General features: G+C 38.8%; 1 protein-coding gene across 4 annotated transcripts in view; it reads right to left on the minus strand.

Annotated features, from left to right (window-relative positions):
- Positions 1-25,772, minus strand: part of ATG7 (autophagy related 7) — a 269,659-nt gene that overhangs the window by 113,914 nt on the left and 129,973 nt on the right. For 3 of the 4 annotated variants that reach the window (XM_007985239.3, XM_007985240.3, XM_073009843.1), the window contains exon 18: positions 6,134-6,256. The exons of the other annotated variant lie outside the window; for it this stretch is intronic. In XM_007985239.3, the coding sequence (XP_007983430.2) occupies positions 6,134-6,256 (123 nt within the window). The remainder of the gene's footprint in view (positions 1-6,133; positions 6,257-25,772) is intronic. 4 annotated transcript variants of the gene reach the window in all.

Below are 25,772 nucleotides of genomic sequence, written 5' to 3' on the forward strand. Positions count from 1 at the left end.
CTTTCTTCCATGGAAACTCCTAATCCCCCATGAGCAGAATGCAACTATAATTTTGCAAAGAATATGGGTATCTGTCCAAGTCCCCTTTTTAAAAATGTCAATAGTTTCTGGGGTACAGGTGATTTTTGGATATACAGTGAAGTTCTTTAGTGGTGATTTCTGTGATTTTAGTCCACCTGTCACTCAAACAGTGTACACAGCACCCATTACGTATGTAGTTTTTTATCCTTCACCCCTCTCCCAAGCTTCTCCCTCGCGTCCCCAAAGTCCAGTATATCACTCTTATGCAAGGCCCTTTCTTCATAAAATATAACACTAGCAAAGGCAAATGGCATTTATGTGGTATTTAAAATTTTTAATCTATAACTTGAGATAAAATTAATCTACCACACACATTTCTCATTAACATTTTTTTTAATTGCATCCTAGCTCTTTAGCTTCTCCTCACTGTGCTAAATGGAACAGGCTAAACCTCCTTTGTCTAGCTAAATCAATTTACTAGTGCTCTTCTTTTTCTCCAAGCTCCATCTCCATCCCATCTCCAGTGCCAGCCAGTCATTTTCACTCACTTATCCCATGACCTCAAAGTCATCACTACCTAAAACAAACTCATCTTTGTCAGCCTGGTCCCCAGTCTCCACTCTGCACCCTCAGATCTTGACCTCTCCTCCAATAAAAACTAACTTGGTAATTTGCCTGCTAATCTCAACAGCAGTATGATGATACCAGTAACCTAGTTTAAAATCATTGCAATCATTTTCAGGTATCGGATGGACAGGGGATGAGTGCAAAAAATTGGGTTGCATTAGTCAATCTCACTAAATCTGGACGATTCTAGCTTGGGTATAGCTTCCAATTCATTACTATGTGCCCCTTTCTATGAATATAAAGGAATCTGTAGTCTCCAGTTGGATCAATTTTGCATTCCTCCTTCATAAATGGGGCTATATTTAGGGAGACAGACCACAGGTGCAAAGAATATGGAAAATTTTAATAGCATTGAGACTTTTTCTTTAAATAAAAAACAATTACGTACCTTACAACAACATGGATAAACCTTAAAAACACTGTGCTAAATAGAAGATGCCAGACACAAAGGATCATTTATGTGATGTGTCCAGAATAGAAAATCCTTACAGACAGAAAGAAGATTAGTGACTGTCAGGGGCTGGAAGGAGGGAATGGGGAGTGACCATTTAATAGGTTCAGAGTTTGTTTTGGGTGAGGGGGATGAAAATTTTCTAAACTGAGAGAGTGGTAATGGTTGCACAACTCTGTGAATATACTAAAAACCACTGAAATGCACACTTTAAAAGGGTATGTGTGTGTGTGGTTGTTTCCCCGCCCTTGTTGCCCAGGCTGGAGTGCAACAGTGCGATCTCAGCTCACTGCAGCCTCTGCTTCCCGGGTTCAAGTGATTTTCCTGCCTCAGTCTCTTGAGTAACTGGGAACACAGGCGCCCGCCACCAAGCAAGGCTAATTTTTGTATATTTAGTAGAGACAAGGTTTTGCCACGTTGGCTAGGCTGGTCTCGAACTCCTGACCTCAAGTGATCCACCCACCTCGGTCTCCTAAAGTGCTGGGATTACAGGTGTGAGCCACCGCACCTGGCCAAAATGGTGTGTTTTATGGTATGTGAATTATAACTCAATAAAGCTGTTATTAAAAAACATTATGTTGGCCGGGCGCAGTGGCTCAAGCCTGTAATCCCAGCACTTTGGGAGGCTGAGACGGGCGGATCACGAGGTCACGAGATCGAGACCATCCTGGCTAACTTGGTGAAACCCCGTCTCTACTAAAAAATACAAAAAACTAGCCGGGCGAGGTGGCGGGCGCCTGTAGTCCCAGCTACTTGGGAGGCTGAGGCAGGAGAATGATGTAAACCCGGGAGGCGGAGCTTGCAGTGAGCTGAGATCCGGTCACTGCACTCCAGCCCAGGCAACAGAGCGAGACTCCGTCTCAAAAAAAAAACAAAAACAAAAACATTATGTTGACTTCAGGTAACTCTGGCTCCAAGTACATCACACTACTCATGATTTTGAATAATATACTAAAGACTTGGCCTCAGAGACCTTTATTCAGTCTAGAACGCCCTAGGCCTCTTGCCCTTCCCTTCTCTACTCTTCCTCTGCCAAAATCCAACTTTTATTTTTAAAAATAGTCTATTCATCCTTTAAAACTAAGTGAAATATTTGTTCTCTTCCTGTGAAGCTTTTGACATCCCTATTCCCCTAGGCAGAAGTAACTGCTCTCTCAGCACTTAATATACAAATGACTAAAACATTTTTTATTGCATTAGAGCTCACTATTTACATGTCAGTTTCTCACACTAGACTATGAGCCCATGAGGGTCAGCGTCTCATTAACTTCTGTATTCAGTTACTAGCACAGTGCTTAGTATCAGATTTTCAAAAGATGTTCAGTACATTTTTTAAACACATATTTTATAAACAAGATATATAATGGTAATGTCACATAATTATCTAGTTGAATCGTTTGCAATTCCAATGTTGATTGATGCAAACGGTTAACCCAAAATGAGAATTAATTTAGCATTTTGATCGTGTTGCTAAAATAAATAAGTGGAGACCTTTCTAAATAGAATGCAGAATTCTGTGTTTTTATTACTGACCACCTGTAAATGCACTGGGAATCAAGTATGTAAATCAAAACACTTTTACACAGATATATGTAAAGGTATATTTACATATATATATAATATATATTTATATATTTTGCTTACACACACATTTTTCCAAGTAATATAAAATGATGTAGTTATAACAATTTTTGTTGCTATGAGGTCCTCTACTAAGTACTGTATTTCAAACCTTATCTTAAAACACAGTCCTATTCAGAGTTAAGAAAAATGATCATTTTTGAAGACAGGGGTAATAAACTCAAATACCTATTAAGGGTCACCTACTAAAGGGCATTATCTAAATAAAGAATATAACCTAAAGAGTATCTCTGGGCAAGAAAGTAACAACAGTGTTTGTCTCCAGGAAAGAACTGAGGAGCTAAGGGGACAGTTATAGAAGGAAGATTCCCTTTTCACAGAATTTTTTTTTTTTTTTTTTTTTCCTGAGATGGAGTCTCACTCTGTTGCCCAGGCTGGAATTCAATGACATGATTTCAGCTCACTGCAACATCTGCCTCCCAGGTTCAAGCAATTCTCCTGCCTCATCCCTGAGGAGCTGGGACCACAGGCGCATGCTGCCATGCCAGGCTAGTTTTTTGTATTTTTAGTAGAGATGGGGTTTCACTGTGTTGCCCAAGCTGGTCTCAAACTCCTGAGCTCAGGCACTCTGCCCGCCTTGGCCTCCCAAAGTGCTAGGATTAGAGATATGGGCCACTGTGTCCAGCCCAGAATATTTTGCAATACCTTTAAATTTTATATCAAGTGCTTGATCTATAAAGTTTGCTTCTTGGCTCTAGCTAACCATCACTATTAAGAGATGCATGTCTGGAGTTCCCAGATCTGATTTTCCAAAGTTAGAAATGGGAAATTCAGACCCTCTTGTGATTTTTCTTTTTTTTCTTTTTTTTTTTTGAGACGGAGTCTTGCTCTGTCACCCAGGCTGGAGTGCAGTGGTGCAATCTTGGCTCACTGCAACCTTTGCTTCCCGGGTTCAAGTCATTCTCCCACCTCAGCCTCCCGAGTAACTGGGATTACAGGCATGTGCCACCATGCCCAGCTAATTTTTGCATTTTTAGTAGAGACAGGGTTTTACCATGTTGGCCAGGCTGGTCTTGAACTCCTGACCTCAGGTGATCTGCCCGCCTCAGCCTCCCAAAGTGCTAGGATTATAGCTGTGAGCCACCACGCCTAGCCTAAAACTTGTGATTTTTAAATGATGGCTTTATTCAAAATTTAACATATAGGGCAGGCCAAAAAATACATACCTGCAAGCCATATCTGGCTCATAGGCCAACCAGTTTACCATCTCTAATCTAAAATTTGATGTGACATATGACTCCAAAGCTAAAGATATAATTTAGTAGAGGAAAATTCAAAAAGAAAACTCAGGCTCATGGATGAAACCACGCTCCCTTCTGCTCCACCATCTATTTAGTCACTATTGCTTTCAAACTTTCTCTAAGTCTTTGAAAAAGCCATTAAGGTTTGACAAACTAAAATGTAAGATAAATCAGGTTAAATCTACAAACCTGCCCACTATTCTAGCATCTGCTCTGTTTTAGAGGGAAAAAGTGGGTCAATTTCAAGTTGAAATTGTTCTAGCTAACTAAACAAATATGTAAATTACTTTTAACTCAGTGGCACAACTCCCTTAGCCATCTCATCAAATGACTGCATGTTTGCAAACATCTATGTTACCTCTTCCATACCATCAGGCAGTACAGCACTGCTTAAAAGATAATAAGGCAGACAATAAACACAATGTTCTGAACCCTGCCTGGAAACCCAATTACAATTCAGGGGAAAAATACCTTAAAGTCTCTCAAAGAGCGGCAGAGATGCCGTTCATCTCCTGAAACTTGAAATAGACTCTCTGTGGCTCTAACTATTGGCCATAAGTGGAAGACTGCATCTGTTTAATGCCCAGGGGACACTAAAACAGTTTAAAGAAGGACTGCCTTCAGTTGTAAGTCCAGCACTAGAGATGTACTATCTTGCCTCCCTGGTGTACCTGAAAATCTCACAATCTGCTCAAAGCTCCAAAAGATCTGACTTTGGTATTTCCACATGGTCTTCCTATACTCAGCACTAGCTCCACCTCTCCAAACAGCAGCCCTTTCACCACTGGCTAGTCCAGTATTGGGCCTGGCCATCTATTCATTGACAACTTGGGGCCTCCCTGAATGGTAAGGATATGCAACCTATGGAAGAGTTTATAGATTTTTGCACCCATGCAATCATTTGACAAGATGGCTGGGGGAGTTTTGCTACCTCGCTAGAAATAATTTATATATTTCTCTTTAGTTGGTGGGAAGAATTGTGACTTGAAAAGGACTAATGGCAAGTGCAATACCCCTGCAGGACACAGGAAGTCAAGGTTTTCCTTATGTAGTTTGTGGAAACACTCTATAAGCTACATTTCTCCTCATAGTTTCTTTACCCAGGTAACTAAGGGGAAAAGATATTGATTTAATCTCACTCATCAATTCTAAGGAACTGCACATTTTGCCAAGTGATCCAAATAGCTCTACCATCATACACAGCAACCCCTTTTCTAAGAACAGTGAGCATTTGGAAAAAACAAATTTTTTTTTTTTTTTTTTGAGACAGAGTCTCACACTGTCACCCGGACTGGAATGCTATGGCACAATCTCGGCTCATCACAACCTCTGCCTCCAGGATTCAAGCAATTCTCCTGCCTCAGCCTCCCAAGTAGCTGGGATTATACGCGCCTGCCACCACACCCACCTAATTTTCTTATTTTAGTGGAAACAGGGTTTCACACCATGTTGGCCAGGCTGGTCTCAAACTCCTGACCTTGTGACCCACCACCTTGACTTCTCAAAGTGCTTGGATTACAGGTGTGAGCCACCTCGCCTGGCCAATAATTTATTTCTTACACTCAGTCTTAAAAAAAAAAAAAATGATGCAATGACCCAGGAAATTAAGATCTGCAAAATATTCTAGCTGAGAAACAAAGCATGGCCCTCTCGGGTTGTGTCTGGGGAAGCCATTTCATGGTGCGGTTCAGGGTCTATGAAGACTGATCAAAATCATGAACAAGCCAGGCATGTTCTTTCTGATCAGAACATGGCCAGAGTCCAATACCTTCTTTCTAAAGAACATAGCTGGAGTCCAATGTCTTCACCAACTTACATTTTGATATATGGACATTAAAGCCAAATCTCTCCAATGGCCATACACATGCAGATCTTCAGTAAGGACAAGAGATGCCTGGAAATCTACAACCTATACTTCCTTTATCACAGTGATGTTGTGTATTAGGCACCTACTGGACAGCAACCTACACACATCAGTATCCAGCACTTGCTGAAGGTTATTTGTTCTCTGGTAACTAGCAGACTTATTTAGTGATATTTGCTCTAAGTTACAAAAATTAAAATTAATTGCTGTCTTCCTTTTCCATATGGTGAATATCAAATAGTTTTAAGCATGTCAGTCTTCACTATAGAAAGCTTGTTTTGTTCCTACCTCGGCAGCTTGGGTTTCTTGATGCAGCAATGTAAGACCAGTCAAGTCTTCCAAGAAGGAATGTGAAGAATTAAACACCTTGGCTAGGAAGTTAAATCCTTCTCGTTCATATTGATCAAGAACCTGTAAAACATTTACATTTTTTAAAAAGGAGGCTCCAGACTTAAAATGCAAATTAAAAGACTTTCACTTCTAACGAGTTCTTGTCAAAAATAAAATTAAAATGAGAATTAAATATGGGGATAAAATGCAATCTAGTGGCCAAAAAACTAAAAGTGGCTTAGTATTTATCATCTTTTCCCTTCTTAGAATGACAATAACATTATCTTCCAGTTTGCATATCAATGTTTTCTCAATAAAGTAAGTTTCATGCAAATTCACTAAAAATTCTAGAAGAGTTAGGATTAGTTAGTGGCCCTAAAGTTCGCTGGTTAGAAAACAGGTGAAAGAAAAGCCAAGAAAATAAATTTAAAAGGATAAATGGGAAGGGAGGGGCAAAAGGATTTTCTCAAAAAAATGTGACATACCAGCTAGCCGAATATACTTTTTAAAAATAATTTTAAAACAGAAAAATAAATTTCAATAGGTACTTCACAAAAGAGGATATCCAAAGAGCCAATAAACATGAAAATGGGCTCAATAGCATGAGTATTTAGAGATATGAACACTGAAACCACAATGAAACACTACTTTGCACCTATCAAAAAGATTAAAATGACAAAGAAAATACCAAGTGCTGGCAAGGATGTGGAACAACCAGGACTCTATGTCCTATGATGCAGCAATTCTACTCTATGTGTATACACACCCAACAAAAATGTGTACATATGTGCACCGGAAGACACAAACAAAAGTGTCCATAGCAGCGCTATTCATGATAGCCCAAAACTAGAAACCACTGAGGTGACCATCAACAGTAGAATGAACAAATGGATTGTGGTATAGTCATGCAATGGAATACTATATATCAGTGAGAACAAACTACCTTCAAACATAATGTTACACGAAAGGAAGGAGTAGCAGTATGTACTGTATAATTACATTTATATAAAATTAAAATGAAATAGGCAATATGAATGTGTGGTGTTAGAAGAAAAGATAGTGGCCACCCACAGAGAGACTGTAAGGGGCACAAGGGACATTCCAAGGTGCTGGTAATAACTTGTTTATTTATCTAAGCGTTGGTTACATAAGGTGTATTTTTTGAGAATTCATTAAGTTGAACATAAGATTTGTGTGTTTTTTTGGATATATGTTATCCTTCAATAAAAAGTTAAAAAATAAAAGGCCTGTACACTTGAGAGGAGAACAGTAAAGAGTTCTTAGAAACAAACAATGAGTATCACATTTAGGAATTCAGTGATCACAGGGGCTGTGAAATGTAGAACGCTGAACCAGAATGCCTCAGAAATTCTCTCAGAACTCACAAGAAATAAAGAGATGAATGCTTTAAAAAGATAGCAGACATTGAAGACATACCTAAGAAATCAACAATGCATAAACAGACTGGAACAGTAATAATACAAGAAATAGAATTTCTCTTTTTAGAAGATGAAAATGTAGGCACCCTTTAATCCAGCAATTCCACTTTTAAGACTTCATACTGATAAAGTTGTACACGGGCACAAAGACTTCCATTGTAAGGAAGCTTACTGAAACACTGTTTGGGCCAGGCACGATGGCTCACACACATGTAATCCTAGCACTTTGGGTGCCCAAGGCAGGAGGACTGCTTGAGCTTAGGAGTTCAGGACCAACCTGGGCAACATAGTGAGACCTCAACTCCACAAAAAATTTAAAAATTAGCCAGGCATGGTGGAGTGCACCTGCAATCCCAGCCACTTGGGAAGCTAAAGTGGAAGGATCACCTGAACCCAGGAGGTTGAGGCTGAAATGAGTTATGATCACGCCACTGCACTCCAGTCTGGGTGACAGAGTCTCAAAAAAAAAAAAAATAATAATAATACATATTTTGTATCTATTAAAGGAACGAGGCAGGTCTTATAATACTGACACAAATTGTTTTCCAAAACATAGCCATATATTTAAAAAGCAGTATCTAGACTGTGTATAGATAGTATTTGTGTTCAAAAAGAGTGGAAGGAGGAGACAGGAAGAGGAAGAAATGCATGGATGTACATACTTGTTTATGCATGTATCATCTATGGAAGAATGCATATACACACAAACTGGCATCAAATAGCCTCTGTAGATTATTTTATACTACTTTAATTTTTAAATCCATGTGCATGTGTTACTTAATATTAAATATTACTCAATATTAAGATTTTAAAAAAATACTTATTAAAAATTAATATTTATTAAAATTTGCCACCAATAATAAATACACCATAATTTAATCAGCTCTCTGTTAAAGGGTAGTGCTTTCTAACTTTTGTTGCTGCAAACAGTTCTTTTTTTTGTTTTGTTTTTGGTGACAGTCTCGCTCTGTCACCTAGGCTCGAGTGCAGTGGCACAATCATAGCTTACTGCAGCCTCAACCTCCTGGGTTCAGGTGATCCTCCCACCTGATCACCTTTATTTAATGTTAATAAACAATATTTATTAAAATTAAATATTTAATATTTCTTAAAACCAAATGTTATTTAACATTTATAAAAATTAAACAATTTTAAATATTAATATAAAAATATTAAAATCTTAGTTGGTTTGTGTTTTTGTTTAGTGCTGAAGCAGAACTCTGAAGCACTGATGAAGAGGTTGGCACTGGAAAGGAGGGGCAGCTCTCCCCCAGAGGCAGGAATGAGGAGGGAAGGATGAGCAAAGCTGCAGCAGTGAAAAGTGAAGGGACCAGGGGACAGGGGGCAGGGGAGCTCCAGGGTCTAGATAGCAGGCAGGAAGTCCTGTGTGACCCAAGAAGGGTTAGACTATGGGGCTTGAGAAGAGTGGCGACCCTGAGGCCCAGCTGTGCAGAGAGCGGAAGAAGAGATGCTGACTGGCACATTTAAACAGTGTAGAACAATCTGATGCCTCTGGTCAGGACAGAAAATAAAAATTTGGGGAGAAAAGAAATTAAGAGCCCATCTAAGCTAAGGGACTGGCACAATAAGGATCAAAAGGTTAAGGTCAGAGAAACTGAGGGTCTGGTGAACACCAATGAAGAGACTGGGAAAGAGTCCTGGCTGGTAAGAAAAGACCTGCAGGCAGCCAGGTGCAGTGTGGCTCACATATGTAATCCCAGCACTTTGGGAGGCCGAGGTGGGCAGATCTCGAGGTCAGGAGATCGAGATCATCCTGGCTGATACGTGAAACCCCGTCTCTACAAAATATACAAAAAATTAGCCGGGCGTGGTGGCGAGCACCTGTAGTCCCAGCTACTCAGGAGGCTGAGGCAGGAGAATGGTGTGAACCCAGGAGGCGGAGGTTGCAGTGAGCCAAGATTACGCTACTGCCCTCCAGCCTGGGCAACAGAGCAAGACTCCGTCTCAAAAAAAAAAAAAAAAAAAAAAAAAAAAAAAGAAAAGAAAACAAAGAAAAGACCTGTAGGCTGGTGGGATCAGAGAGACTGCAAGTCCTGGAGAGCTGGGGGAGTGGAGGACCATTATGTGCATACAGTCAAGTCCAGGCTGATTAGCCACGGGAAATTAATTTGACAACCTAACACCTGAAAAAAAAAAATGTCATTTAATAAATAACTCAATCCCTCAGCAATAACAAGATTCCTTATAAACCAGAATATTACGTCAGGAAAAACGTGCACTGAAATTAAATGATCTTTTTTGAAATGGTAAGTACTACGTATTTAGTGATTAAAAAAAAAAATTGAAAGTTGTGGCAACTCCGCATTGAGCAAAGTAATCAATACCATTTTTCCAACAGCATGTGCTCTCTTCGCGTCTCTCTGTCACATTTTGGTAATTCTCACAATATTTCAAACTTTTTCATTATTATTATATCTGTTGTGGTGATCTGTGATCAGTGACCTCTGGTGTTACTATTGTAACTGTTTTGGGGCACCACAAACTGTACCTATATAAGATGGTGACCTTAGTAGATAAATGTTGTATATGTTCTGACCAATTCACCAACTGGTCATTCCTCCATCTCTCTCCCTCTCCTCTGGCCTATTTCCTGAGACAAAACAATGTTGAAAGCAGGCCAATTACAATGGCCTCAAAGTGTCCAAGTGAAAGGAAGAGTCACACATTTCTCACTTTAAATCAAGAGCTAGAAATGGGCCAGGCACGGTGGCTCATGCCTATTTGTAATCTCAGCACTTTGGAAGGCCGAGGTGGGTGGATCCCTTGAGGTCAGAAGTTCAAGACCAGCCTGGCCAACATGGTGAAAACCCCGACTCTACTAAAAATACAAAAATTAGCTGGGCGTTTTGGTGCACGCCTGCAATCCCAGCTACTTGGGAGGCTGAGGCAAGAGAATCGCTTAAACCCGGGAGGCAGAGGTTGCAGTGAGCTGAGATTGCGCCACTGTACTCCAGCCTGGGCAACGGAGTGAGACTCTGTCTCCAAAAAAAAAAAAAAAAAGCTAGGAATGATTAAGCATAGTGAGGAATGCATGTCAAAAGCTGAGACATACTAAAAAAAAAAAAAAAAAAAAAAAAAAGCTACACCTCTTGCACCAAACAGCCAAGTTGTTAATGCACAGAGAAAGTTCTAGAAGGAAATTAGAAGTGCTACTCCAATGAACGCACAAAAATAAGAAAGTGAAAGAGCTACAGAGAAAGTTTTAGTGGTCTAGAAGATCAAACCAGCCACAATATCCCCTTAAGCCAAAGCCTAATCCAGAGTAAAACTCAAAGTCTCTTTACTTCTATGAAGGCTGAGAGAGGTAAGGAGGCTACAGAAGCATAGCTGGAAGCTAGCAGAGGTTGGCTAATGAGGTTTAAGGAAAGAAGGTGTCTCCATAACATAAAAGTGAGAGGTGAAGCGGTAGGTACTGATGTAGAAGCTGCAACACATTATTATGAGATCTAGCTCAGAAAACAGATGTGGCTGATCAACAGATTTTTAACATAGATGAAACCACCTTCTAGTGGAAGAAGATGCCATCTGGGACTTTCGTAACTACAGAGGAGAAGTCAATGCCTGGCTTTAAAGCTTCAAAAAATAGGCTGACTCTCTTGGTCAAGGCCAAAGCAGCTGGTGGCTTTAAGTTGAAGCCAATGCTTACTGACCATTCTAAAAATTCTAGGGCCCTTAAAAATTATTCCAAAACTTCTCTGCCTGTGCTCTATAACAAACAACAAAACATGGGTAACAGCACATCTGTTTACATCATGGTTTACTGAATATCTTAAGCCCACTGTTGAGACCTACTGCTCAGAAAAAAAGGTTCCTTTCAAAATATTACTGCTCACTGACAATGTACCTGGTCATCCAGATGTACAAAGAGATAAATGTTGTTTTCATGCCTGCTAAGACAATATCCATTCTGTAGCCCTTGTGCCAAGGAGTAATTTTGATTTTCAAGACTTATTATTTAAAAAATACATTTAATAAGGCGACAGCTGCCATACAGAGTGATTTCTCTGATGAATCTGATCAAAGTAAATTGAAAACCTTCTGGAAAGGATTCATCATTCTAGACACCAGTAAGAACATTCGTGGTTCATGGAAGGAGGTCAAAATATCAATATCAAAAGGAGTTTGAAAGAAGTTGATTCCAACCTCATGGATGACTTTGAGGGGTTCAAGAGAAAGTCACTGCAGATGTGGTGAAAAAAGCAAGAGAACTAGAAGTGGAGCCTGAATACGTGACTGAATTGCTGCAATCTCAGGATCAAACTTGAACAGATGAGGAGTTGCTTCTTACAGGTAAGCAAAGAGAGTGTTTTCTAGATGGAAATCTATTCCTGATGAAGATGCTGTGAACACTGTTGCAACTAAGGATTTAGAACATCATGTTGATAAAGTGGCAGCAGGGTTTGAGAGGACAACTCCAATTTTAAAGAAGTTCTGCTGTGGGTAAAATGCTATCAAACAGCGCTGCATGCTACAGAGAAATCTTTTCTGAAAGGAAAAGCCAACTGCTGCAACAAACTTGTCTTTTTCTAAGAAATTGCCACAGCCACCCCAACGTTTAGCAACTACCACCCTGATCAGGTGGCCACCATCAATATCAATGCAAGAACCTCCACCAGCAAAAAGATTACAACTTGCTGAAAGCTCAATAATTGTCAGCATTTTTTAGCAAAAAAAAAAAAAAAAAAAGTATTTTGTATTACTTAAGGTATGCATGTATTTTTAGACATAACGCTATTAAACACTTAATGGACTACCAGTATAGTAAAAATATAACTTTTATATGCACTGAGAAACCAAAGAAATTGTGAGACTTGATTTACTGCGATATTAGCTTTATTGTGGTGGTCTGGAACAAACCCCATAATATCTCTAAGATTTGCCTGTAAATAGCTACCTTCTGCCAGGTTTCCAGTAAGACAAAAGAACAAATAAGTCTGAAAAACTGACAACATCTTTGAACAAAAATTGGAACAGTCCCAGACATGATACTTAGACTCCAGCTAAACATTCAGATTGTATGTTTCCGCAGATAATTTTATAGCGCTACATATCTGACCATGGAAAAACTAACAGCAAGGGCAGAACGAAGAAAAAAAGGCCTCCTCCATAATGAGGATGTTCAGAAAGCTTAATGCTGGAACATTATCAATAGCACTGGCTTATAAATATGTGGAAAAATTTAATCCTCTAGGGACATATTTAATCATGCAAGGGTTCTCCAGTATTCTTTTTACGTGCTGTGAAGTTAATCTGCGTTATGAGAGTAAGTGGCTTATAAAAAGTACGAGGATTTTCCCCCCAAACATCCTAGCCTTCTTAAAAAGGAAAATGTATTTAAAACTACCCCAAAAGAAAATGAAAAGATGCTATCACAACGAATTTGAACAAGAGCCTGTCAGTCTATGTAAAACATAGCACAACTCTTAAGTGACTGCATTATGCATAGTCTTGAGAAGGGTACACATTACATTTGGGAAGGCTGTAAATATTTTGAAGGTACTGAGAGAGTCTGCAAAATAGAGAAGTACTAATTACTCTCTTTGTAGAAAGATCCTTTCATAATCCATGGTTTTCCTTGCTTGTTTTATGACGCTAGGTTTTCTCTATGAACCCACACCCAGGACAAAGATGGTAGAATCTCTTCTTAAAACATGCTTTTTAGAGTATTCCCTTGCTAAGACACATTGGTGACTCCTCACTCTTTACTACATCAAACCCATCATCTCTGCCTAGGCATTTCAGCCCCCTGACACCCTTCCAATTTTGGGCGACTCTCTGGAAAACGCCTTTCACAGAGTCTAAGATCTCCTGACGACACCATGTAATGATTTTCAATTCATGAAAAGCAAAGTGGGTTTGTAGTGTCTTTGTTTTTTTGTTTGTTTTAAGACAGAGTCTCACTCTGTTGTCCAGGCTGGAGTGCAGTGGCGTGATCTTGGCTTACTGCAGCCTCTGACTCCTGGGTTCAAGCAATTCTCCTGCCTCAGTCACCCCAGTAACTGGGATTACAGGTACACGTAACCATTCCTGGCTAATTTTTGTATTGTTAGTAGAGACGGGGTTTTGCCATGATGCCCAGACTGGTCTCGGAACTCCTGGCCTCAAGGTGATCCAACCACCTCGGCCTTCCAAAGTGCTGGGATTACAGGTGTGAGCCACCATGCCCAGCCTGTTTGTCTATTATTCTTAAACAATGACTCCAGGAAATGTGCACTCTATCTAAAAACAATTGCTAATGTATTTTCAAAGAGGGGAGGAAACATGCAGTTTCTATTAACTTCTTGTTTAGCATTATACTTACCTGCTCTTGATATAAAAAATACATGTGCATGTATTTCTCAAAAACTTCAGTGAGATCACAGGAGAATCCACTTGATATGCTTTGGCTCTGTGTCCCCACCCAAATATCATCTCAAATTGTAATCCCGTGTCAGGGGAGGGACCCAGTGGGCAGTGATTGGATCATAGGGGCAGTTTCCCATCTGTTCTTGTGATAGCGAGTTTTCATGAGATCTGATTATTTAAAAGTGGCACTTCCCTCTTTGTTCTCCTCTCTCTCTCTCTCTCTCTCTCTCTCTCTCTCCTGCCACCATGTAAGAAGTGCCTTGCTTCCCCTTCAACCATGATTTTAAGTTTCCTGAGGCCTCCCCAGCAATGTGGAACTGTGAGTCAATTAAATCTCTTTTCTTTATAAATTACCCAGTTTCAGGTAGTTCTTGACAGCAGTGTGAAAATGGACTAATATACCACTGCTCCCACAACTGGAAGGACAGTCAGGTGGATACAGAGAATCACAACAGACTGAAGCAGAAACCTCCACAGAAACTGGGAGAGGGGTGGAAAAACAAACTGTAGCTGACAAATTGCTAGGTGTGGACGAGTTCCAGTGATAAAAACTCCAGGAGGACCTAGTTATAGGGAGGCCCCCATGCTTTTGTGAGTTTTACTTCTAGGAGCTAAACCAGGTTCTCTCAGTAAATATCGGAGAGAAATCTCTTTCGCTTCCAGCAAAGGGAGATAAAAGAAACCATATTGAAATATGTTGGTTGGGGACAGTGGCTCACACCTGTAATCCCAGCACTTTGGGGGGCTGAGGTAGGAGGATCACTTGAGCCCAGGAGTTCAAGGCCAGCCTGAGCAATATATTGAGACCTGGTCTCTACAAAATATTAAAAAAAAGAAAAAAAAAATAGCCAGGTATGGTGACATATGCCTGTAGGCCCAGCTACTTGGGAGACTGAGGTGGGAGGATGGCTTAAGCCTGGGAGGTTGAGACTGCAGTGAGCTGAGATTGCACGACTGCACTCCAGCCTGGACAACAGAGTGAGACCCTAAAAACATATACAAAAAATAAATTTTTTAAAAATGCTGAAACCACAAAAGGTAAGAAAAAAGAGAAGACAAATACAGCAACAAAGAACAAAGGTGACAAATGGAAAATAGTTACAAATATGGTAGATATTAATCCAATTATATCAATAATCACAGTGATCTGAATGTACCAATTCAAAGACAATTATAATGGGACAAGAAATAAGACCCAATTATATGATATCTCAAAACCAATTTAAATAAAGACATTTTTTCAGTAGGTGGAAAAAAATACACCATGCTAACACTAAGCAAAAGAAAGTAGAAGTATCTGAATTAGTTTCAGATCTAACAGACTTCAAAGCAAGTAATGTTATTAGATAAAGAAGGGCATTACATAATACAGGGCTCAATTCTCCAGTAAGACACAGTTCTTAATATGTATGTACTTAACAACAGTGCATCAAAATACATGAGGTAAAAACTAATAGTATGACAAGAAGAAATAGATCTATCTACTTTTATAGCTGTAGACTTCAATACTGCTCTATCAGAAGTAGGAAGATCCAGCAGACAGAAGGCTAAAAAGGACACACTTGAACTCAAAACTCTATTTATTAATCAACTGAATAGAATTCACTTCTATAGGAGATTTCATCCAACAACCACAGAATACACAATCTTCTCACATTCACATGGAATATTCACCAAGGTAGAACATTCTGGGCCATAAAACATACTTTAACAAATTTAAAAGAATAGAAATCATATAGAGTCTGCTCTCAGACCACAATGGAACCCAGAAATTCACAACAGAAAGATAATTGGAATATCTCAATATATGTAAGGCTAAACAGTAACACGTGAATAAAAAATCTCAAGAGAAATTTAAAGTATTTGAACTAAATAGAAATGAAAACACAATGTATCAAAATTATAGGATGCAGGAAAAGCAGTGCTTAGAGAGAGAAATTTGTATCACTGAAATAATATATTAGAAAAGAAGAAAGACCTAAAAATCAATAATCTGATCTTACACCTTAGGTAACAAGAGCAGCAAATTAAATCCACAGGAAGCAGAAGAAAAAAGATAATAAAAACTAGAGGAGAAATCAATGACACTGAAAACAGAAAATCAACTGAGAAACAAACAAACAAAAATAAAACCAAAAGGTAGTTCTTCAACAAGGTAAATTGATAAGCCTCCAATTAGACTAAGATAAAAAGAAAGGATCACTTTTTAGTGATAGTGTTCCTTTATTATCCTTTTCATGTCTATGAGATCTGTATTGAACAAAAGGATAATAAAAGAATACTATCAATAACTCCATATCTAGAAATCTGATAAACTAAATGAATCAAACTAATTATTTAAAGACAGAATCCACCAAAACTTAAAAAAATGGAAATTCTAAACAGGCCTATTCCTATAAAATAAATTGAATCAATAATTAATAACCTTCCCAAATAGAAAGCACCAGGCCCAGATGGGTTTACTGGGGGAATTCTGCCAAACATTTAAGAAAGAGATTATACCAATCCTCTACAATTTTCAGAATATAGAAGCAAAAGGAATACTTTCTAATTCATTCTATAAGGCCAGCATCACCCTAATATCAAAGCCAGCTAAAGACATTAATAGAAAACTACAGACCAATATATCTCATGATCATAGGTGCAAGAATCTTAAAATATTAGCAAACCGAATCCAGTGATACAGTCATGCACTACATGACATTTCAGTCAAGGAGGAACTGCATGCACAACAGTGGTCCCATAGATTATAATGGAGCCGAAAAATTCCTAATTCCTAGTGAAGCTGTAGCCATCACAATGTCAGAGCGCAACACATTACTTACATGTTTGTGGTGAGGCTGGTGTAAATAAACTACTGTGCTGCCCATAGTATAAAAGTATACCACGTACAATTATATATAGTACATAATACTTGATAATCAACTGTGTTATCAGTTTATGTATTTACTATGCTATACATGTTAGCATTATTTTAGCAAGGTGTAATCGTTCTACTTATTTAAAAAAAAGTTAACTGCATTCCACAAGAAGGCATTGCTATCGTAAGAGATGACAGCTCTATGCATGTTATTGCCCCTAAAGACCTTCCAGTGGGTCAAGATGTAGAGGTGGAAGGCAGTGATATTGATGATCCTGACCCTGTGTAGGTGTAGGCTAATGTGTACATTGTGTCTTAGTTTTTAACAAAAAAGTTTAAATAATAAAATAAAAAATTTTAAAGGAAAGAGCATATAGGTTAAGGATATAAAGAAAAAATGTTTTTGTATAGCTGTACAATGTGTCTGTGTTTTAAGCTAGGTGTTATTACAAAAGAGTAAAAAAAGTTTTAATCAAAACATTTACAAAGTGAAAAAGGTTACAGTAAGCTAAAGGTAATTTATTACTGAAGACCGAAAAATATTTTTTAATAGATTTAGTGTTGTCTATCAAGGCTACAGTGGTGTACAAAATGTCCTAGACTGTCAGTCACTCACTACTCACTGACTCACCCAGAGCAACTTCCAGCCCTACAAACTCCATTCATGGTAAGCACTCTGCACAGGTGTGCCATTTTTTAAAAAATCTTTTATACCATACTTTTACTGTAGTTTTTCTACATTGAGATGTTTAGATACACAAACACTTACTGCTGTGTTATAGTTGTCTACAGTGTTCATTACAGTTACACACTGTACAGGCTTGCAGCCTAGGAACAACAAGCTATACCATATAGCCTAGGTGTGCAGTAGGCTTATGCTGTCACGGTTTTGTATAAGGACACTCTATGATGTTCATACAACAATCACCAAACACATTTCTCAAAATGAATCCCCATTGTTAAGCAACACATGACTGTATATAAAAAGAATTATATACCACAATCATGTAGGATTTATCCCAGGTGCACAAGGCTGTTTCAACATTTGAAAATCAATATAAACCATCACATCCATAGGCCAAAGAAGAAAATCACATGATCGTATCAATAGGCGCAGAAAGAACATTTTACAAAATTGAACAGTCATTTATGACAAAAACTCTCAGTAAACTAGGAATAGAGGGAAACTTCAATTTGATAAAGAACATCCACAAAATCTCTACATCTAAGAATTTAACTAATGGTGAAAAACCAGAAGTTTCTCCATGAAGGCAAGAAAACAGGAACAAACCAAGAAAATCCCCTTACCACTCCTTTTCAACATCATAATGGAAGGCCTAGCTAATGAAATAAGACAAGAAAAAGAAATAAAGCGTATTCTGATTGGGAAGGAAGAAATAAAACTGTTCATACATGACATAACTGCACACGTAGAAAATCCAAATCAACAAAAACACTGTTGACTGGGTGCAGTGGCTCATGCCTGTAATCCCAGCACTTTGGAAGGCCATGGCAGGTGGATCACGAGGTCAGGAGATCGAGACCATCCTGGCTAACACGGTGAAACCCTGTTTCTACTAAAAATACAAAAAAATTAGCCAGGCATGGTGGTGGGAGCCTGTAGTCCCAGCTACTCAGGAGGCTGAGGCAGGAGAATGGTGTGAACCCGGGAGGCAGAGCTTGCAATGAGCTAAGAATGCGCCACTGCACTCCAGCCTGGGCAACAGAGCGAGACTCTATCTCAAAAATAAATAAATAAATAATAAATAGATAAAAAACACTGTTGGAACTAATAAGCAATCATAGCAACACTGCAGGATACATACAGTGCAGGATACATAGTCAATATATAAGACTAGGCTGGGCATGGTGCCTCATGCCTGTAATCCTAGCACTTTGGGAGGCCGAGGTGGGTGGATGACCTGAAGTCAGGGCTTTGAGACCAGCCTGGCCAACATGGGGAAACCCCATCTCTACTAAACATTTAAAAATTAGCTGGGTGTTGTGCTGTGCACCTGGAATCCCAGCTACTCAGGAAGCTGAAGCAGGAAAATCACTTGAACCTGGGAGGAGATGGAGGTTACAGTGAACTGAGATCGCACCACTGCACTCCAGCCTGGGCAACAAGAGCGAGACTCCGTGTCAAAAAAAGAAGAAAAAACCCTCAATTATTTTCCAGTATACTAGCGATGAACAAGTGGAATTTGAAATTACAAACATAATACCTAGATGAAATAGACAAATTCCTAGAAAAATAAAACCCATCAGAATGAAATCACGAAAACATGGAAAATCTGAATAGACCTGTAACAAATAAGGAGATTGAATCAGTAATCAAAAATCTCCTGGCAAACAAAAGCCCTGCACCTGATGGTTCCACTGGTGAGTTCTATCCAACATTTAAAAGAACTAGTACCACTGCTTCTCAAACTTTTCTAAAGAATTAAAGATGGAACACTTCCTAAGTCATTCTATGAGGCCAGCAGTAACCTGACACCAAAGCTAGACAAAGGCACGATGTGAAAAGAAAACCATGGACTAATATCACTTATGAATTAATGCAAAAGTCCTCAATGAAGTAACAGTAAACTGCGTGTTGACTTTGCATTCCACTACTTTGCTAAACTCATTAATTCAAAATTTTTTTGTGATATCTTACAGTTTTCTACATATCAGATCATATCTTATATTAAAAGGATTATATCACATGACCAAGTGAGATTTATTCCTGGAATGCAAGGATGAAAAACCAATGTAACACACGATATAAACAGAAAGAAAGTGGGGGGAAAAAGTCATCTGATCAGCTCGATTGATGCAGAAAAAGCATTTGACAAAATTCCACCCCTTTCATGATAAAAACACTTAAACTAAGAATAGAAGGAAACTGCCCCTACTTAATAAAAGCCATATACAACAAAACCCACAGCAAATATCATACACAATGATGAAAGAAGGAACACTTTCCCTCTAAGATCAGGATGCCTAATTTCACCACTTCTATTTGACACAGTACTAGAAGTTCTAGCCAGAGAAAATTAGTCAAGGAAAATAAAAAGGCATCCAAATTGAAAAGGAAGAAGTAAAACGATTTCTGCTTGCAAATGATACAATTTTAAACGTACAAAACCCTACAGTCTACAAAAACTGAATTCAGCAAAGCAGCAGGACACAAAGTTAACATAAAAACCAGTTGCATTTCTATGCACTAATAATGATCAAAAAAAAGAAACTATAAGTTTATTTACAATAGCATCAAAAAGAATACAACACTTAGGAATGAACTTGAGGTGAAAGACTTATACAATATAAATTATAAAACAATGCTGAAAGAAATTAAAGATACCATAAATAAATGGAAACACACCCCATATTCAGGAATTGGAAGAATTAGTATTGTTAAGATGTCAATCCTACCAAAAGAAATCTACAGATTCATTGTGATCTCTATACAAATCCAATGGTGTTTTTTGCAGAAAAAAAAAAAAAAAAAAAACCCAGGGCCAGGCGCGGTGGCTCATGCCTGTAATCCCAGCACTTTGGGAGGCCGACACAGGCAGATCACAAGGTCAAGAGATCAAGACCATCCTGGCTAACACAGTGAAACCCCGTCTCTACTAAAAAATACAAAAAATTAGCCAGGAGTTGTGGCAGGCGCCTGTAGTCCCAGCTATTCTGGAGTCTGAGGCAGGAGAATGGCGTGAACCCAGGAAGCGGAGCTTGCAGTGAGCTGAGATCGCGCCACTGCACTCCAGCCTGGGCGACAGAGTGAGACTCCGTCTCAAAAAAAAAAAAAAAGCCATCCTAAAATTCATATGTAATCTTAACAGACACTTAATTGCCAAAACAATCTTGAAGAAGAGGAGCAAAGCTGGAGGACTCACAATTCCTAATTTCCAAACTTACTACAAAGCTACAGTAATCAAATTTACTATAGTACAAAGCTACAAAGTTCAATGTAGTACTGGCATAAAGACAAGACATATTCATAGACCAATGAAACAGAATAGAGGGCACAGAAACGATCCTCACAGATATGGTCTCAATTTTTGACAAGGGTGCCAAGATCATCCAACGAAAAAAAGTGAAACCAACCCAAGAGTCCCACAGACAATTGTATTTGGATAAACATGGAAATTGACCCTTTTGCTGTTAAAACTTGAAACTCACATTTGTTTTATCTGAGTTCCTTTCCTCAGGAAAAGACCTTCAGGCCTATATATAAAAAAAAGAATCAGATAACTAGAACTCATCAGATCACGTCACCAGATGCCCTCCTTGCCCTTCTCTGGTTTTTGTTTTCTTACATATTGTTACATTTCCTCCTTGCTATATAAAGTCCTAGTTTTAGTCAGTCAGGGGGATGGATTTGAGACTGAGCTTCTATCTCCTTGGCTGCAGCACCTGATTAAAGCCTTCTTTCTTGGCCATACTTGTCATCTCAGTGATTGGCTTTCTGTGCACCAAGCAGCAGCGGGACCTAGACAGAAACCCTGGTGTTTCAGGAACAAAAGGACAGTCTCTTGAATGAATGGTACTGGGAAAACTGGATATCCACAGGCAAAAGAAGGAAATTGGACTCTCACCTAACACCATGTTAAAAAATTAACTCAAAATAGATCAAAGACCTAAATGGAAGACCTAAAACTATAAAACTTTTACAAGAAAACACAGGGCAAAAGCTTCACAACAATTGATTTAGCAATGATTTCTTAGATATGACATCAAAGGCACAGGAAACAAAAAAAAATAGACTGAATTTTATAGATGGACAACATCAACAGAGTAAAAAAGGCAACTTCTGAAATGGGAGAAAATAATATGCAAATCATATCTGATAAGAATTCTTTTTTTTTTTTTTTTTTTGGGAGATGGAGTCTCACTGTGTCACCAGGCTGGAGTGCAGTGGCGTGATCTCGGCTCACTTCAACCTCTGCCTCCCAGGTTCAAGTGATTCTCCTGACTCAGGCTCCTGAGTAGCTGGGACTACAGGCACGTGCCACCATGCCTGGCTAATTTTTGTATTTTTAGTAGAGACAGGGTTTCACCATGTTGGCCAGGATGGTCTCCATCTCTTGACCTCATGATCCGCCCACCTCGGCCTCCCAAAGTGCTGGGATTACAGGCATGAGTCACCGCACCCATCCCTGATAAATTAATATACAGAATATACAGATAATTCTAAAACTCAACAACCCAGTTTTAAAATGGGCAGATGATGTGAAGAACAGACATTTCTCTAAAGATATACAAATGGCCAATAAGCACATGAAAAGATGCTCAACATCACTAATAATTAGAGAACTGCAAGTAAGACAATGAGACCCCACCTTACATACATTAGAATGGCTATTATTTTAAAACGAAAAAGAAAAATAACAAGTGTTGACGAGGATGTGATGATACAAAAACACTTCTACACTGCTGATTGGACCGTAAAATGCTGCAGTCACTATAAAAAATAGCATGGCAGTTACTTTAAAAAATTAAAATAGAAGATCCAGCAATTCAATTCTGGATATACACCCAAAAGGATCCAGCAATTCAATTCTGGATATACACCCAAAAGAATTAAAAGCAGGGAATTGAAGAAATGGTTGTACACCCATGTACATAACAGCATTATTCACAATAGCTAAAATGTGGATGCATTCCAAGTGTCCATCCGTGGATGAATGAACAAAATGTAGCATATGCTACATACAAGAAATATTATTCAGCCTTAAAGAGGAAGGAAATTCTGACACATGCTACACCTTGGAGGAACTTTGAGAACATTATACTAAGAGGAATAAGCCAATCACGAAAAGACAAATAATGTATGATTCTACTTATGAGGGACTTAGAAAAGTGGCTGGCAGGGCTGGAGGGAGAAGAAAATGGGGAGTTCTTGTCTGATGGTTATAGATTTTCAGTTCTATGAGAGAAAAGAATTTTGAAGGTAAATGGTGGTGATAACTGCAAATATTATGAAGGAATTTAATACCACTGAGCTGTACATTTAAAAACAGAATGGCAAATTTTATACGTATTTTATCACATAAAGAATTGAAGGAAAAATCTATGAATAAAGTACAAGAACATCTGTCAACAAGACAAATTTCTAAGTTGATGTTCAAATACTATCAAATTTTAATTTTAAAAAACCACACAATATCATTCACATTAGCAACACCCCAAATTAAATACCTAGGTACAAATCTAACAAAATATGTACAAGATCTATATAAGGATAACTACTGATGAGAGAAGTCAGAGACAATCTAAAAATAAAGTGGTATTTCTTGTTCATGGATAGGAGGACTTAATATGTTGAGATGTCAGTTCTTCCCAATTTGACCTATAGAGTCAATGCAATTCCATAAAAATTGCAGCAATTTACTGTGTAGATATAAAACAAGCTGATTGTAAAGTTTTTGTAGGGAGGCAAAAGACCCAGATTAGCCAACATAATATTAAAGGACAAAGTTGGAGGATTGACACTACCTAACTTCTAGACCGACTGTGTACAGCTACAGTAAGCAAGACAGTGTGGTTGGTGAAAGAATAAAAAAAAATACATCACAGAACAGAATAGAGAGCCTAGAATTAGACCCACCTTAGTCAACCAATCTTTGACAATGGGGCAAAGGCAACACAATGCAGAAAAGATAATCTATTCAACAAATGGTGCTGTAACAACTGGACAACCACATGAAAAAAAAAAAAAAAAAACCTAGACACACACCTTTACACCCATCACAAAAAATAACTCAAAATGTATCACAGACCTACATATAAAACACAAAACTATAAACCTCCTACAGGATAACATGGGAGAAAATCTAGATGACGTTGGGTTTGCCAATGTCTTTTTAGATACAACACCAAAGGCATGATTTATGTAAGAAAAACAGATGCTCCTCAACTTATGATGGGGATATAAACCCACTGTAAGTTGAAAACACCTTAAGTATAAAATGCATTTATTACACCTAACTACTGTACATCATAGCTGAGCCTAGCCTCCCTTAAATGTGTTCAGAACATTTATGTTGCCCTGCAGTTGGACAAGATCATCTGGCAACACAGTGCAACACAGAGTACTATTCAATAGTTGTTTACCCTCACGATCATGTGGTTGCATGGAGCTGCAGCTTGCTGCCACTGCCCGGCATCTCAAGAGAATATCATACCACATATCACTAGCCTGGGAAAATATCAAAATTCACAATTTGAAATATGTTTCTAATGAATGCCTATTACTCTTATACCATGGTAAATTGAAAAATTGTAAGTCAAACTATTGTAAGTCAAGGACCATCTGTAATTGGTAGGCTGGACTTTATTAAAATTAAACATTCCTGCTCTGAAAAAGAAACCATCAGGAGGATGAAAAGACCAGCTGCAGGCCACGAGAAACTATTTACAAAAGACACTTTTAATAAAGGACTATTATCCCAAATATAAAAAGAACTCTTAAAACACAACAATAAAAATACAAACAACCCAATAAAAAAATGAGCCAAAGATCTTAACAGATACCTCACCAAAGAAGATACACAGATAAGTATATGAAAAGATGCTCTGGCCAGCAAGATGGCTCACACCTGTAATCCCAGCACTTTGGGAGACTAAGATGGATTGGCTCTGTGAACCCACCCAAATCTCATCTTGTAGCTCCCATAATTCCAACGTGTTATGGGAGGGACCCAGTGGGAGATTATTGAATCATGGAGGTGGGTCTTTCCCATGCTGTTCTCATGACAGTGAATGGGTCACACAAGATATGGCAGTTTTAAAAAAAAGAAGCATTCCCCTGCACAAGCTCTCTTTGCCTGCTACCATCCATGTAAGATGTGACTTGCTCCTCCTTACCTTCCACCAGGATTGTGAGGCCTCCCCAACCACGTGGAACTGTAAGTCCAATAAACCTCTTAATTTTTTAAATTGCCCAGTCTTGGGTATGTCTTTATCAACAGTGTGAAAATGGACTAATACAGTAAACTGGTACCAGGAGTGGAGTGTTGCTGAAAAGATACCCAAAAATGTGGAAGCGAATATGGAACTGGGTAACAGGTTGGAACAGTTTGGAGGGCTCAGAAGAAGATAGTAAAATGTGGGAAAGTTTGGAACTTCCTAGAGATTTGTTGAATGGCTTTGACAAAATCGCTGATTGTGATATAAACAATAAGGTCCAGGCTGAGTTGGTCTCAAATGGAAATGAGGAACTTGTTGGGAACTGGAACAAAGGTGACTTTTGTTATGTTGTAGCAAAGAGACTGGTGTCATTTTGCCTTACCCTGGAGATATGTGGAACTTCGAACTTAAGAGAGATGATTTAGAATATCTGGTGGAAGAAATTTCTAAGCAGCAAAGCATTCAAGAAGTAACTTGGGTGCTGTCAAAGGCATTCAGTTTCAAAAGGGAAACAGAGCATAAAAGTTTGGAAAGTTTGCAGCCTGACAATGCAATAGAAAGAAAATCCCATTTTCTGAGGAGAAATTCAAGCCAGCTGCAGAAATTTGCTTAAGTAACTAGGAACCGAATGTTAATCACCAAGACAATGGGGAAAATGTCTCCAGGGCAGGTCAGAGAACTTCGTGGCAGCCCCTTCCATCACAGGACCCGAAGCCTAGGAGGAAAAAGTAGTTTCAAGGGTTGGGCCCAGGGTCCCTGTGCCATGTGCCATGTGCATCCCAAGAACTTGTTGCCCTGCATCCCAGCCACTCCAGCTGTGGCTGAAAGGGGCCAACACAGAGTTCATGCCATGGCTTCAGAGGATGCAAGCCCCAAGACTTGACAGCTTCCACATGGTTTTGAGCCTGCGAGTGCACAGAAGTCAAGAATTGAGGTTTGGGAACCTATGCCTAGATTTCAGAAGATGTATGGAAACACCTGGATGACCAGGCTGAAGTTTGCTGTAGGGGTGGGGTCCTCATGGAGAACCTCT

Source organism: Chlorocebus sabaeus, chromosome 22 (assembly GCF_047675955.1).
Source record: "Chlorocebus sabaeus isolate Y175 chromosome 22, mChlSab1.0.hap1, whole genome shotgun sequence".
Lineage (NCBI taxonomy): Eukaryota > Metazoa > Chordata > Mammalia > Primates > Cercopithecidae > Chlorocebus > Chlorocebus sabaeus.